Source organism: Lutzomyia longipalpis, chromosome 2 (assembly GCF_024334085.1).
Source record: "Lutzomyia longipalpis isolate SR_M1_2022 chromosome 2, ASM2433408v1".
In the NCBI taxonomy this organism is placed as follows: Eukaryota; Metazoa; Arthropoda; class Insecta; order Diptera; family Psychodidae; genus Lutzomyia; species Lutzomyia longipalpis.
The window spans coordinates 27,787,577-27,802,966 of record NC_074708.1 but is presented as its reverse complement, the minus strand read 5'-3'; the positions used below and the strand labels follow the sequence as shown (position 1 = coordinate 27,802,966).

The 15,390-nt window shown below is 34.8% G+C and overlaps 3 protein-coding genes across 13 annotated transcripts in view; 1 reads left to right on the top strand and 2 right to left on the bottom strand.

The window, feature by feature from the left end:
• LOC129789840 (sushi, von Willebrand factor type A, EGF and pentraxin domain-containing protein 1) overlaps window positions 1-6,226 on the bottom strand; it is a 36,323-nt gene extending 30,097 nt beyond the window's left edge. For 2 of the 5 annotated variants that reach the window (XM_055826912.1, XM_055826913.1), the window contains exons 1-2: window positions 5,586-6,207; window positions 4,012-4,698 (exon numbers count right to left, since the gene is read on the bottom strand). In XM_055826912.1, the coding sequence (XP_055682887.1) occupies window positions 4,012-4,171 (160 nt within the window). In that variant the 5' untranslated portion in view covers window positions 4,172-4,698; window positions 5,586-6,207. Of the gene's footprint in view, window positions 1-4,011; window positions 4,699-5,585 lie in introns of all 5 variants that reach the window. The other 3 variants (XM_055826910.1, XM_055826911.1, XM_055826909.1) reach the window with 3 other exon arrangements.
• Window positions 1-15,390, top strand: part of LOC129789858 (serine/arginine repetitive matrix protein 1-like) — a 982,101-nt gene that overhangs the window by 715,490 nt on the left and 251,221 nt on the right. The gene's annotated exons all lie outside the window — the stretch shown is intronic.
• LOC129789839 (interaptin-like) lies at window positions 8,586-15,126 on the bottom strand. The gene is made up of 8 exons (XM_055826908.1): window positions 14,971-15,126; window positions 14,600-14,910; window positions 14,228-14,534; window positions 14,014-14,159; window positions 12,406-12,589; window positions 11,298-12,338; window positions 9,409-10,156; window positions 8,586-9,349 (listed from the first exon to the last, which is right to left on the bottom strand). The coding sequence occupies exons 1-8, from the start codon at window positions 15,115-15,117 to the stop codon at window positions 8,700-8,702; spliced, it is 3,534 nt and encodes a 1,177-aa protein (XP_055682883.1). The 5' UTR covers window positions 15,118-15,126; the 3' UTR covers window positions 8,586-8,699.

Genomic DNA, 15,390 nt, shown 5'->3' with positions numbered 1-15,390 from the left:
CAGGATCGTAGCCAGAGAGGGTGTTTGAGTATTCCCTAAAAGGTCAAGACGTTTAGGTTTTAATTGTTTTTTTTTTTACCAAAAAATGAAATCAATGACGTCATATTTGTGTTTTTTATCCCTTTTAACACTTGGAGGATCGAGGTTTCTAACCTCAAAAGTTTGACCTTAATTTTCTCTCAAAAGAAAATATTTTTCCAAGTTTTCTTTCGACGATATTGAAGCAATGAAACTTCCCTACAGATAGATATAGAAATTATTACGATATGTTTAAGAGATTTTATTCTATGACGATTAATAAAATGTTAAATTGGCCATGGTGGCCAACAAAATCCTTCAAGGGTTTATACGTGAAACATTCATGCTAATGTAAAAAAATCATAAAAGATTTTTTGGTAGTTCAGAGCGCCGAAAATTCAGGCTAATATTTCATTTATGTTTTTTTTTGAGAAATTTTTTTAAGCTTCATTTTGTATTTCATGCATTAAAGAGACAAAAATCATAAAAGTGACGTCATTGTTTATATTTTAAAGCCAATCTTTGCTGGCTTTTTCCTTAATCCCGGTGAAATATGAGAAGATTTTCAGGAGTTTCTAATTCTTATCTTACAATCTGTGCTATGCGTGCTATGCGATTTTTCCTCCGACAAGGAGATTTCTTATACAGAAACGAATAATCTCCTTTTTGCATTTTTTTTTTCAAAATTTAGTTTCAACTGTTTTTTTTTAGCCCCACTTTATCAATTATTTTTATTAATTCGTTAACCTTTTTAAATGATTTATTTTCTGATACATATTGGCCTTTTAAAAAATTAGTTAAAAAAAAAAAGAATATTCTTCTCTTCAATCATCAATCTTATCTACCCCGAGGCTCAAGGTCTGTTTTTTTTTCTTGAACTTTCTTAGCTTCTTCAATTTCATACAAACATCTAAACTCTCGCTGTGCTGCTGACGAGTTAAACAAAAAATAATAATAAATGTCTTGTCCTCAACAATTTTCTTGTTTCTTTACCCAATTATCTGAATCGTTAGCAAATCTTCCATGTTAGAATTTACTCTGTGCTCGTGCTGAAAATGTAATTAAATGCTTAACCAATTAAATGTTTTTCTAATTCTCCTTTATCCACGGTTATTTTCATGCCCTTTTTTGCATATATGGATAAATCCCCAAATACGCTCCCCAAGGATTTGTATGAGAACCATGGAAGACAAAAGATTGATTGCATGAAAAATTATCAGGAGGCAGAGGTCAAGATTGTGCGTGAAATGCAATTATGAGGTCACGCAGAGATGATAATTTCATGGTCAGAGTTTGACAAGAAAAAAAAACGTTGCTCCTGCTCGATCTTTCCGCGAGTTGTTAATGAGACTGTGCAGTGAATATTTTATCATAAATTTCCGCGCATTTTGTCCCCAATTTCTCGGTGCTTCTCTTTTTGAGCACATTTCGACGGAGGTGTGGCCGGTTAAAATGAGAATTTAGGTGATATATATTTTGATTCTTTCCTCGAAGCATTCCTAAGCAGCATGTCGCAATGCTGTGGGCAATTTTTGTGGGAGCTTCTGTACGGTTTCTTCCATTTTGTCACCTCAATTTTAAATTTTCTCCACGTGAAAATGTAGCACAAATGCGCCACGCAGTGGAATGCCCTTTGAGTGGATTCTCTTGTAAAGAAAATAAAATAATTTCCTATGTTGATGGGAAGAAGGTTCGTACCACCGTTAAAGATCAACCTGCTGTGTGTGAACCACAACACTACACCAAATTATTCACCAAGTTTGGAAAGAAATGCAGCCACAAAAAATCTCGCGAGTTTTTGGAAGCTTTTAAGTGGCAATTAATAAAGCATTTTCTCGGATAGAAATCTTTCCCATCACATAACTGTTGACTCCCCATCATCACGGGCCCAAAAATCTTCACTTCATTTACCGCCACATTTTGCAAGAAGTTCAACAGATAAATATTTGACGGTGGTGCGTCTCCTTTTTCGGGGAATAAACAGACAAAAAAGTGAGGAAAATCGATGGCGAAATGCTTCATTGGGCATCGGAGTAATTTATTTAATATTATTTCTTTCATGGCTCTTTTGTCTCACAATGAGCTTTCATTTGGAAACTCACAAAACCATTCGCCAATCACTGAAAAAAAATTCGACTCAGATCTTTCAGCTCATTTTTTTCCCTCTGCACCTTTCGGTCGGACATTGATTAAGACAAGGAAGTGATTTTCGTACATTATTCAATTATTCTCTCACTCCTTGCCTTTTATTTTTATATGCCTTTTTATGTGGCTGCTTTTTTGCCTTTTGCCAATGGCGCCTTCATTGAATTTATAGAGAAACTAACGCGCGCGGGCAGTTTTCCACTTAAACCAACAGGTCTCAATGGAATTTTCTTTTTCTATCTGTTCTGAACTTCTGTTTGGTACTTTGCAGGTGATAGATTGTTGATATAGTATGTAATTTGCATATTAAAGCATTAATTAATAATTACTAAATAGGGCGGGTTCTTTGCGTTTTATAAATATAGAAGACAAGTGAACACGATTCGTACAGGGTGTACAGAAAAACGGTATTGATCGAATACTAAGAAACTTTATTGATTATTTAAAATTATTTCTTTTCGAGTACATAGTTGCTAAGGTCTTGCCTGATTGTAATATAAATCTGACGCAAGATGTCACTAGTTAAACTTTGCGCCCTCTTGTGGAAGAATTAATTCTTTGCAAATAAATACTTTTTTTTTTAAATTTTCACACTTGCGGCATTATTAGATTTATAAAGAAACTTTATTGATTATTAAAAAAAAATCCTAAATAAACGTAGAAGATATTGCTTGATTGTTTCATTTAAATCAAAAGCAAGATGTCGCTAGTTAAACCCTACGCCCTCTTGCGGAAGAATTAATTTTGCTTATAAATCGTTCAAAAATGTATTCTAATTAACAATTCTCAATCAATTAGGAAAAGAGAAGAATTTATTTAAGGAAAACACCTTTTTTCTTTCCACAAAATAATTATTTTTCAGCTGAACATTCAACTAAATGAATTAATTAAATTACCTTTCAATTAAAAAATCCGATAAACCACCAAAAAAAACTTTAAAAAAGATTGTTCGGCAACTTTTTTACATACGTCCGCCATGTACAAGACAATATACAAAGAATACAAAGACAAAATCCTGCTTCTCTTCTGCACCAAACCGAATGGAATTTGCACGCACGACCTGCCACTCTAAATTCAATCTCCACCAAGAAAGCCATCAGACATTGAGCTCGTGTTCAAATGCAGATGAAGAGTTAAAAGTTTGTGTTGAAAAAAAAAAAAGAGACAAATAGGCGGGAAAACAATTCAAAGCCACGCACCAGTAAGTTGGTGAATTAAAGCTCTGAAAAATATGTAAATTTTCATGAGAGTCAAATAAATTCAGTTCTCGTTGATGGTTGGATGCGTTGTGGATGAGTCCAGGAAATGGACAAATGAGGAGGATCTTTACTTGAGTTGTCTTTGAAAAATATTCGCCACTGTTGACGGTTTTAGTTGGATGAGTTATTTCTTGCTTGAAACTGTTAAAAAGGTTTGCGTAACAAGATGTTTGAGACTATTTTGTAGTTTAAATAAAATTTTATAAAGAGGATTTATTAAAGGAAAAACTTGAATTGGGGCTAAAGTAAAGGATTATTATGCGGCTAAATTAATCAATTTAAATCAGTTAACAACGTGATGCGAAAAGAAACGAAATAAAACGAAATAGAGCGAAAGGAAACTTATTGATTCAAAGACTCAAATGAAACCAACTTCATGCCAAAACATTTCTACCGCCATCTTTTATAAGACTTTAAGGATAATTCTGAGGGCATAAATTTATCAGAATTTATGGTTAAATCCTCAAAACAAACTGAAGGATTTAAATACTAAAATAATTCTTCCCAAAAAACAACCAAACAAACAAACTCTCTCGTAAACACCCTGTTCTTCGTGTCTTAATAACCTCATCATTTGAACTGCACTCACCTTGACTATTTATTCCGATAGTTTGATGAAACAATAAAAGTAAAAAGACTACATGAGGAATCATCGTGAAGGTCCTCCGTTCATTAATTTTGCGATGCTCCGATGAGGATTTTGCATCTTTGAGCATTTCATGGCAATCCAGGGTGTGTCCAGGCGTCATCTTGGACGAGGAAGTCTTTTGCGGAATCACAGAGAACGTCCACTTTGTTCTCGCGCGCGCGCACACAGAACAAATTCAACTTTCACACATAATTTCCGAACCGAAATCCTTGAGTTATGCGCAAATTCTTGGGCACACAATGTGGGTGAACTGCGTGGGCTGTTGAAAGTCTCTGGGGCGCTTAGCAAAATGCAAAAGAACTTGCTCTAAACCAGGTGCAGTGCTATTTGGCCCTACTGTGTCTCCGTGTTGGCCCTCCTAGTTTACAACACAAACACTCTTTTAGTGCGACTTCTTGAGGAGAACTCTTTTTCTTTGCAGCAAACGCGCCTTTCACATGAGCCGAGATGGTTTTAATTTCAGTGCGACTGCACGAAGAATTGGATTAGCTGTGATGCATTAAGGTTGGTGTTTTTTTTTTTTCACACAAACGCTTTCACTATTGAAATCCTATTGGGAACACATTGAATGAACTTTTGCCATGAATGGAGTTTTGCTTTCAGAAATCTTTTCCACGAAGAATATTGCTTTATTTATTAAAAGAAAAAATAATTAGTTTTAGGGAGGTTTTGATTAAACCGTAAAGTTGGATTTTAGGAATGTTTTTAAGGTTTTTGAGGCAAAATGGTTAAGGCTTTAAAGATGTTTTTTTTTAAAGATTTTTCCATAATCAATTTATTGTTATTTATTCTTTGTTTTTTTTAAGTTAATCTGCAGTTAAAGGAAGTAAATAAGAGGATTCTAAAACATTTTTGAAACTCACTTAATATTGGTTTTCGAATATTTTTAAAAATTAATTACTGAAGATTTTTTTAAATTTTATAAAGTTTCTTTAAAAGTTGTTTTAAAAAAATATATTATTGATATTTAAAGAAATCTTTTTGTTTGCTAAAATCGTATAGGATAAAAAAATAAACAGACCTGTTCTCTTTTGAAAAACAAAAACAGTTTATTTTAAATTTGAATATTAGTTTAAAAACTCTTATATCCTTAATTAAGTAGTAAAAGAACGGTTCTAACATTTAAACTTGGGTTACAAATACTTCTATTCTTAAATTTCAAATTAAAAACGTTTTTGGCTCAGAAATTTGTTTTATAGATCTTCATAGATCTCTAAAATTTGAAATTAAAAATAAGAAATATTTTTTACGGATTAAAGCTTTACGATTTAACTGTAGTTCTGAGCCTAATTAAATGTGGAACTTTAACATTAAACCGTTTTCATACCCAAATACTGTGCTTAAGTTTACCTCAAAAAATACTTTAAAAATCAATTTTTTTAAATCCCTAAATTTCAGATCAAAACTTTTCAAAGCTGTTTTCAAAATCGTTAACTTTTACTTTTGCCTTAATCCTTAAAACAAACTTTGAATCCAAAGAAGGATTTAAATTCCTAATGAAAAAATTCTTTTACTTTACGGTTTAATTCTTTTTTTTTAATCCGGTTTTTTTTTCTTTTCACAACTTTACACTTTTAAATGTTAAAAAAAAATTAAAAAAATTTCCACGCAGACGCGCCAATTGAGCAATTTATTGTTATTCCTCGACTGTGTTGTCTTCGCGAGCGTCACAAGAATGCTTCGCACCACTGACTTCTTGCACAACTTGAGAGGTTTCGTTCCTCCCAGGCCGTTGATGTTCTTCCCCCCGAAAAACAAAAGAGTTCAGCACAACAAAAAAACTTTAAAAATTCCTTTCAAAAAAAAAGCCGAAAGGATTTTTTCTTGTCGTCTAAACTTTTGAGTGCGAAAGTGAATGGTTTTTGGTGGATCAGAAGTAGGTCATTTCGCTGCTGATGTCCAAAAAAAGCCACACTCTTGGTGAGTCAAGTGATTCTCTATGCTCTCAAACTTTGTGCACTTTCTCACACCACACTCGCGGTTTTTTCTTAAAGGAAAACACGCGCTCTCCGAGTGAGAGACATTTGAGTCAATAAAAGGCAGGTTTTGGGGGGCCCCAGGTGGAGGCACTTTTACACTTGGGAGGCTTGTGGTGAACTACAAAAGACACTGCAGCGCAGAGACGTCCGTACCCGCTGAAAGTTCCACGCAAACTGGTTTTACGATCAAACCGAAAATATTTCTGCGCGCGCTAACAACTACAAGAGACCTCGCGGTCGCAACTGTTGCTCACCTATACCTCTCAAAGCAATCTCATTGAAAGGGGCAAAGCACCTGAGAAGTTTCTTTACATATATTTTTGCAAGAAAGTTTCTTGTTAATTTTTGTTTTGTGACGGTTGGAAATTTAATTTTAACGATTTTTTTGAAAGTGACATTGACAGATAATTCTTGTCAAACTTGTCAGGAAATTTTAAATTTAGGGAATCAAATTCAGACGATAATCTTTTCCTTTCTTATTATTATTAGATTTATTTTATTCAGGTACTTTTTTTACAATTTCGCACCGTATAATTTAATTTTTCCTTTCTTACAACTTAAAACTTTTAAATATTTATAAGACAGTACAAAGTTATTTTTAGTAAACAAATCTTTTTTAGGGATTTTTTAAATGTATTTTTTTGTTGTTATATTTTAAACTTATTTTGTTAAAGCAATGTCAAACTTAGAAAAAAAAATTGGTAAAAACATTGAAAAAGGAATTATGTAGGGACAGGTATCAATTAATTATCATAAAGTCGATAAAGGGGCAGATTCTGATAAAAATCTTCTCTGTTCTTTTCTTACAATTCGTCAGTTATAAGATTTTTGGTATTCCGGAAAAAATCTTAGATTTTAACATTTTGGTTCTGCCTTTAATCATATTTTTGAGGGAAATTTACTTTTCCAGGCCTCTTCAGAGATCTTTCTGACTATTTTCCTGAACAAAAAAAATTCTTTATTGTTCTTTTCAGTTGTTAGAAGAGAAAAGAGAAGATTTTATCAGAATCTACCCCAAGGTATAAAAAATAACCAAAATAACAAATTGATAGTTTAATAAAATCAAAATTATGAAATCAATATTTCATGTTCAGGAATATGAAAAATTGTCAAGAAATTTTATGAAAAATTGTAAGAAATCTTTCGAAAAATTGGCAGAGAAATGCAAATAGATCAAATTGTCGAGAAATCGTGTGAAAATTGGCAGAAAATTGCAATTTGACAAAAAGTTTCCATTAATACTTGGAAGACAAAACTGGTAATCGCTGCCAATTCGACTTGTTTAAACCGCCATAGATTAAAATCTGTCCAACTTATCTTGATAAATTCTACATCTATGTGTAGGCGACTTTAAATACTACAAGTGCGTCAAAAAAAAATCTGGAAAATTGTTTTCTTTATTAGTATAAAATTAAGCTCAAAGTTTGAGGTTAGAAATTCGTGTCCTCCAAGTAAAAAATTAAAAACTTGTCAGTAAATAAATAAAAAAATAGTTGCAAAATGACAAATAAACTTTCAAACAAACAAACAAGTGCTTGAAAAGTTCTCAAAATATTATCAGATTCAAGAAATCATTTTAAAAAAAAATTAACAAAATCCTGAAAAAATAATAAAATTGATCTCACAATAAATCGAAGATCAAAATTTAAAAAAACTACTTAAGGCAAATTTTCCCTCAATAACTAACCCCTTTGATTTTTTAATACATAAATAATTATCTCTTTACCTGTATTAAAATTGCGTCTGTGTGTGTTGCTCGAGAGCAAAATCTTGTTACAGTTTTCCGCGATCGTTTTTTTTCCTTCTTTCTTCTGCCAATCCTCCTCTTCCTGCTCCTCCATCATTGAGCGATGAGCTACGAGGAATCCCGCAAGACCTCCTTATTTGCGTCTCCTCCACGCATTAAGAAAACCATCGAATAACGCTACCATTTGTGGAATTCCAAATGCATTTCTCCATATTTCTTTTGCTTCATTTAATGCATTTTAATGTTTTCAATTTTCTGTTTTTTTTTGGAGCTTTATTTTTGAAATAAATTTAAAAAAAAGTCTATGAAAAATAATTTTTTTGCTAGAAATGAAACAATTCCTAATAAAAGAATAAAATTCTCTTTTTTAAATGATTTATTTTGGCTTCTTTTACACAATAAAAGCATGGCGAAGATCGTTACTTTTCAAACAATTTGGCGCGATCACCACACGATCGCTGTGGTGAATTTCTCCTGCAAATTCACCGCAAAAAGAGCGCCAAACAGTTTGAAATGTAACTGACAATTTCAAACTCTTTTCAGATTCTTTCTATAAATTCTCAATTAATCAAATAAGATAAATAAAATTATCAAGAAAATGTGAAAAAGAAATTAATTTTATACAGTAGAAGTCCACATCAACGAACAATCGGATGTATTACTCTCGCGCATTATTTTTAATATGCGAAAGTAGTACATCCGATTGTTCGTTGATGTGGACTTCTACTGTATTAATTTCATTAAAATTTCCGAAAGAATAATTCTTTCTTCACAATTAAATAGAAATATTTCACAGAAAAGAATTCATTTCAAGAATAATAAATTGAAGAATAGAAGAATAATTAAAAAAAAATTAGAAAATTACTTGATCCTCCCTCTTTTTGGCTGCCCTAATCGGAGATCTAATTGGTTTTGTTCATAGCCTGAAGACTCACATTGTTGAAGAAGAAGTTCGACGTGTTTGGCGTGATATTGGCCACAAAGACTCCCGCCTTGATGCCCGCAATTCCACTGACGGATCTCTTAACAATCGGAAGTGAAGCTCTCTTCCTGCTAACGCGCTTCCGTGGCTTCAGCTCCGTCGGCTCCTCCGGTTTAGGCTGCTTCTTCACCTTCTTGTTGATCTTCGTCAAATTCTTCTCGATCTTCTTCAACTTCTTTCCCCCAAAGTGTGTCCCATTGCTCGCCTGACTCAGTTCCGAATCAACCACAATGTCCGACGGTGAGCTGTTGGGATTATTGCGACTCTTGAAGAACTTCCAAACAGGCGTCTTGGCCTTCTTCTCTTCCGGAGCATTCAACTCCTGACTATTCTGGAGATTCTGAAGTGGATTGAAGAGCTTCCTCTTTCGCCCAACCATTGAACAATTCTCATAGCGAAGTTTATCAAAAATATCAATATTCTCCTTCTTTTCCTCCCTCTTCTCATCTTTGTTCTTCTTCTCCTCTTTCTCATCGCGATTGAGGAATTTATCAATTGTCCTGGAAATGTCGGGAATATTGCTGAAAATATCAAATTCATCCGAAGAAGTCTTCCTGAGTGTTGAAAGAGCTAAAAAAAAAGAATATTTGATTACTGAAGAAAATATTTAGAGGAAAAAGGATCTTTACCTGTTGACTTCTTTGTCTTGGAAGCGGGAAGCTCATCGATTGGAAGGGAAACTTTTACTGGTTTCCTGTAGCAAGGAATGTTCTTATCGTTCTCCTTATCGGCTCTTGTTAGATCTTCCTCCTTTTCCTTGACGTCTTCCTTCCTTGTCTTGACGTCTTCCTTCTTTGCCTTTAAGTCTTTCTCCTTTTCCTTGACGTCTTCCTTCCTTGCCTTGACATCTTCCTCCTTTTCCTTGACGTCTTCCTTCCTTGCCTTTAAGTATTTTTCCTTTTCATTGACGTCTTCCTCCTTTTCCTTGACGTCTTCCTTCCTCTTTGCTATAACATCGTCCTGTCTCTGTCTTGTCTTGAATTCCTCCTCCTTCGCACTCAATCCTTCATCATTCTTCCTGGCTCTAACTTCCATAAATCTTCCCCACTTAACTTCATCAACTCTTCCTGTTGCTCCAACATTCTTCGACGCTTCAACGGCTAAATCCTTCATTTCTTCATCTTCCTCCGAATCAATCATCACAACGTCTTCATTTGTCTCAACTTCCCCAGAGTTCGGATGATTCTCAATCTGAACTGTTACAGTTGTCCTCAAGCCTTCAATTTGCTCATCATCCGTTGAGTCAGATCCTTCATCCGAGCGACGTCTCTTAGCAATCATTTGATTCTCCTCAACAATTTCCAATCCATCTGGACTCTCAATGAGGGCAAATCTTCCTCTCTTCTTACCAGCTAACCAATGGATGGGACTCTCTTGCTGTGCTTCAACCAGGGTTGGGCAATTTCATGTAAAATTATTTGTTTACATGATTTTTACATTTTACATGTAAAAAACATGTAAACTATATGTAAAGTATACAAAAATGTAAAAAAGATGTAAAGAATTTGTAAAAACAACATTTGAGAGAGAAATGTGTAGAAAAAAACCTAAAGTTTGATTTTTTTCTGTGTTAAAATTACTTTAATTAATTAACTCAAAGTATTTAAATCAAAAAGTTATTTTACATTAACGGAAAAATTAATTTATAAAAAGTTTGTCAATTTTTTTTTTAAATGTTTTAAATTTCTTTCTTAATATGTATGCAAAATTACTGATTGGTCAGAAACTTAGGTGGGAAATCATCTTTTATATGAAACCCGTTAAAATATTTATAAAAAAATAAAAAAATTAAAGAAACTTAGGTCAATATATTAATATGTAAAAATTTCCTTTTTGTAAAGAAACTGATGATATATCCTGGATTTCATTCTATTGATGTTCTTAAAGCCCACTAAATGATTTTAAAACAGATATTTTTCTTATTTCGATAAAAAATATCTCTTCTCACTTTATGCGCGTTTCTTTAATGTATTTTTAAGTTAAAGCTCAAATCACTATGATAGGTAATTACGAGTTTATTTGAGATGAAGTTAAAGTACATAGAAATAATATTAAAAAATTTTATGGGGGTTGAAGAAAGGGAATGAGTTCAATTCCAAAAAATTTTGTCTTTAAGAAGAGAGCTGAAAACAATTTTTACAAAACTAGAAATGAACTTTCCCATAAAAGTATGAGAATTTACGAACCTTTAACAAATTAATTTTATCTGTATTTTTAAAACTTTTGAATAACGTTAATAAAATCATAAATGCATAAAAATTTACTTTACAATTTTGTCTCGGGTTAAGATTTTTTGTGTCTGAATGATCTGAATAAATAAAATAACTTTTTACATAAATTTTACAAAATAATTACATCTTTTTTTCAATTAAAGAAATATTTTGCTACCTTTATTTTTCTTTACATTATTTATGTAAAATGTAAAGAAAAGTATGTAAAGAAAAAAGCATGTAAAGAAAGGAATTGTTTACATGTAAAAAAGCATGTAAAATGTAAAAATGTAAACAAACCGCCCAACCCTGGCTTCAACGATCTCTGGAGTTTTCTCCCTGTTCAGGCTCTCAAGGAGTGAATTCTTCCCTTCCTTGGCTTCAATTTTCTGCAAATCATTAATCTTCGTATAAGCAGAAGGCAGTTCTAATAGGAATGATCTGCCAGGCTTTATCACGGAAGAATTGCGCTCAGGCAACTTCTGGGGAGGATCAATAATCTCAAAGCCATCACTCTCTGTTCCTGGACTCTTGTAGCCGTTGTAAAATGTCTCTTGACTCGATTCTTTCGGTTTAACTACCTCCTTCGGCACACAATCGTCGCTAATGGGGCTCTGGCTTGCCTGCTTCCTTGCCTTTCGAGGTCTTCCCCTGGTCTTGGTCTTATTTAGGCGAGAAATTGGACTCTTCTTGATCTTTTTAGGCCTCTTCTGGATCTCCTGAGTTCTGTTCTGGACCTCCTGAGGGCTCTTCTCGATCTTTTTCTTCGCCTTCTTTGCTCTGGCTTTTGAAGCCGGCTTCTTTACCTTCGTTATCAAAGGTTTGTCATCTGAATCCTCGGAAACAGCTTCATCTGCTTCAGTTTCTAGGAAGACACGTGCTCCTGGCGACTTATAGATCGGACTTCTGTAGGACATTTGTGTCTCATTCGCTTGCACCACATTCGGAGGAATCTCTTCCAAAGTTTCATCCGGAACTTGTTCCTGAACATCCTTCGGTGGCGGCGTCACACAGAGATTCATCATAAAGACTCCGGAATCTTCTGCCAAAACAGTTTCATTGACAACTGGAGATGCTGCTGCAACACTCTCATCAATATCCATTAGCTCAGGAGACATTTGAGTTGTCCTGTGTGCCTTCCAAGTCTCCTCCTTCCTCATACATTGCTGCGGCTCAATTGGATCCTTCTGCGTAACAGTTAGAATCTTTGTGAAATTATTATTAACATAATTCATCGATTCCGTCTGCTGCAAATCCTTCTCCGCACTGAGATTCCGAAGATTCTCCTCATCTGCTTTCTTCGCACAAAGTGGAAGATTCTTCCAAGAATCTTTCTTTACGCGACGTTTCTGCAAATGCAAAGTCTTTCGTGAGATTTAAGAGTTTTTTGTTGTTAAAAAATTTTACAAGATTTACCAAAGAAACAATTCGTGCAACTTTCTCAATCATTGCAAAACCATCATCGCGAATCTTATCCGGAATCGAGAAGTTGCATTTTAGATCGAGAATATTGAGGAATTGATCAACATCTCCGGACTCTACGTCGACAACTGTGAACTTCTGTTCGGCTAAGATGATGATTTCCATCTCATGGTGAGTCCTGAAGGTAGAATAAATTCAATTAGATCCATAAATTTTCTTCATTTTTAGCATGGTGATAGATAGCATAGTTAGTTACAAGATATCACAAAATGAAAAATATTTATGTCGCCATTTTCGAGATATTCATCGAAAACTCATCGAAAATGTTGTTTTTGATTTTTGTCTCCCTAGCGGTCACTTTAGAAACTTCGGATGTTCAGGAGAGTTGTAGGGCTTGTTGAGAGCTTTCATTTGAACCCGAGTTGATCAAAATCGGTCAAGCCGTTTTCGAATTATGGTCGATTTTCGATGAAAAATTGTGGTGGCCATATAGACTAAACGGCTTAACCGATTTTCGAAAATGAGATATCGTTGGAAAGGTCTTGATGGTCCCTACAACATATAAAAATTTCAGACCTCTACCTATAATAGGAGCTGAGATATAGGCAAAACAAAATTTTGAGGTTATTCAAAATGGCGGACTTGGTGGATTTGGTGGAATGGTGGATTTGACATCATAATCGGATTTCTTCAGGTTGATATTTAAACTTTGCCGTTTATCGCAAGTCTCTATCTATCACCGCTCTCCTGCTCATCCCAAGTTCGAGCCCGATCTGACGACTTTCGATTTTGCTCAGTACACAAAAGCTGTGTCTGAAAGAAATGTAGCTAAAACCACTAAAAAACGATGCCAAATATTCTTTTTTAATCTAAATAGTAATACCTATCGTTGATTTTTCTCGTCGAAATCAGCATTACATCAGACAAAAAAAGACAATTAGAGAATTATTTAACCTCAAAATGGGTATTCCGGATGATTTCTTTGGTCGAAACCAGCAGTATATCAATTTATTTACCTCGCACCGCTTCGCGGGGATTTGTTGCGTTTCGCGCAAATTTTAAAGAGAGAAAAAATTGTGATGGTTTATAAGTAGGTAGAGGCCACTTATCAATCCCGGAGAAAAATTTCGGAAAGAGAAGAAATCAATTTCATACAACACTTTAGGCGCCAAATTCAAAAATTTGCAAAAACTACATGAAATCTCTATGGGGGCTACCTGAAGGGGGGCTTTGGGGGGAAAATGAATACGGCCATCTGAAACCGCCTGTTATAAGGGGCATCTGTACCAAATTTCATCGCGATCGGTCAAACGGTGTAGATTTGTATAGAAAAGAAGGAACGACGATTACCAACAAACAGGCCTTTCTTTATTATATAGAAAAACAGAAAAACTTACCTTAAAAAATTAAAAGAAATATATTTTAAGTGTTTTCTTAATGATTTCAAGCACAAAAGATGCAGAAAATCATTAAAATTGACCAAATGTTCGTTAAATGAAACACAGACTTTTTACCAAAGTCTCTACAGCGACACATCACTGTAATTATTTTTTTCACGATATTTTATTGAATCTTTTGATAAATTATTTCTTATTTACTCACCGATTGACGATGAAACCATCAATGATCTTCACGGGGATGTAGATCAGCATCAATCTGTCTGTGAGGCCATCCAGGAAAGCCAGAGAGCTGCAGTAGATGGAGATGGCGTGAGGGAAGGTATTAAAATCTATCCAGATGCTTTCCCCCTGAAGAAAAATCAACAAAAATTGAATAAAATTCCCTGCTGAATCTTCCTTTTGTGGAGGAATTTTACCTTCCGGGCTTGACATTTTTGGGCTCCCAACTGAAGGTGGGAGACGGGAAAAGAGACAATTTCCGGCTGCGTGAGGAGGCTGTTGTACTCATTGAGGCACAAACGGATACCCATCTCTGCTGTGTTGTCATTCTGATGCCCAAAGATGCGACGAAGACGTGAAAGTTGATCCTGCGGGAAGATCCCCCGTGCCAACTTCTCCATATCCCCGGAAGTCATGGTAGAAGCACACTGGAAGATGAGGAGCATAACTGAGCGTTGATTGCGGTATTCTCCAGCTCCAAGGAGGCTCTTTGTGAGGAAGTATCTGTGGAAGAATGTTTACATTAAGATAATCTTTCCGGAAAGCCCGGATAAGTTTATCAATCTTACAGCTCATGAACGTGATTCATAACGATCCCACGCACAGTATCCTCGGGCAGGGACTTGATGACATATGTCCAGCACTTGAGGATCCACCGCAATGTCACCCACTGCCCTTTGCACTCCTGTGTCAGGAGGGCAAATGTCTCCATATGCGTGTCAAGGAGTTGCGCGTAAATCTCATCCTTACTCGAATGCCGGAGCAGCACCATCTGCTTGAGAATCCTCTTCAGGGTATCGCGAAAGAGGGAGAATGCTTTTCCGATGCATTTTGTGATGCGTTGGAGGATTTTATTGAACATCCGGAGATTCTTTTCATCCTGCAAGATGACAATTTCTTTGACATTCCGCGGAATTTTGTAATTTTTGAGGGCATTTACCATTGTTTTGAAGGTTTCCTCCACTTGAGTGGTGTAGTATTCACAATCCTCAGCATATTTCTTCAGTTTCCGGTCTAATTTGGACGCTTCCTTACTCAAAATCGACATTTTTGGACCTTTTGCGTTTCCTTCTTGAATTCTTAACATAACCTCTAAAGAGACGCCATGTAAAACTTTCATGGCATGCTATGAGTGGAATGTCTTTGGAAATATCTTAAGACATGTTCCTTTGTTCAATTGAAATTTTCTTTTTCTTAGGAGCGGTTGGGGTTAACCCTTTCGCGTTTTTTGAGTAATACGCTGACCCAAAATTGAAACATTTTATTTTTCCAATTATTTTTGAATTTTTTTGTTTTTTTTTTCAAGTTACAAATGCATCAAATTCACGCAAAAGAGACCAAAGAAGACATTCTGAATGAG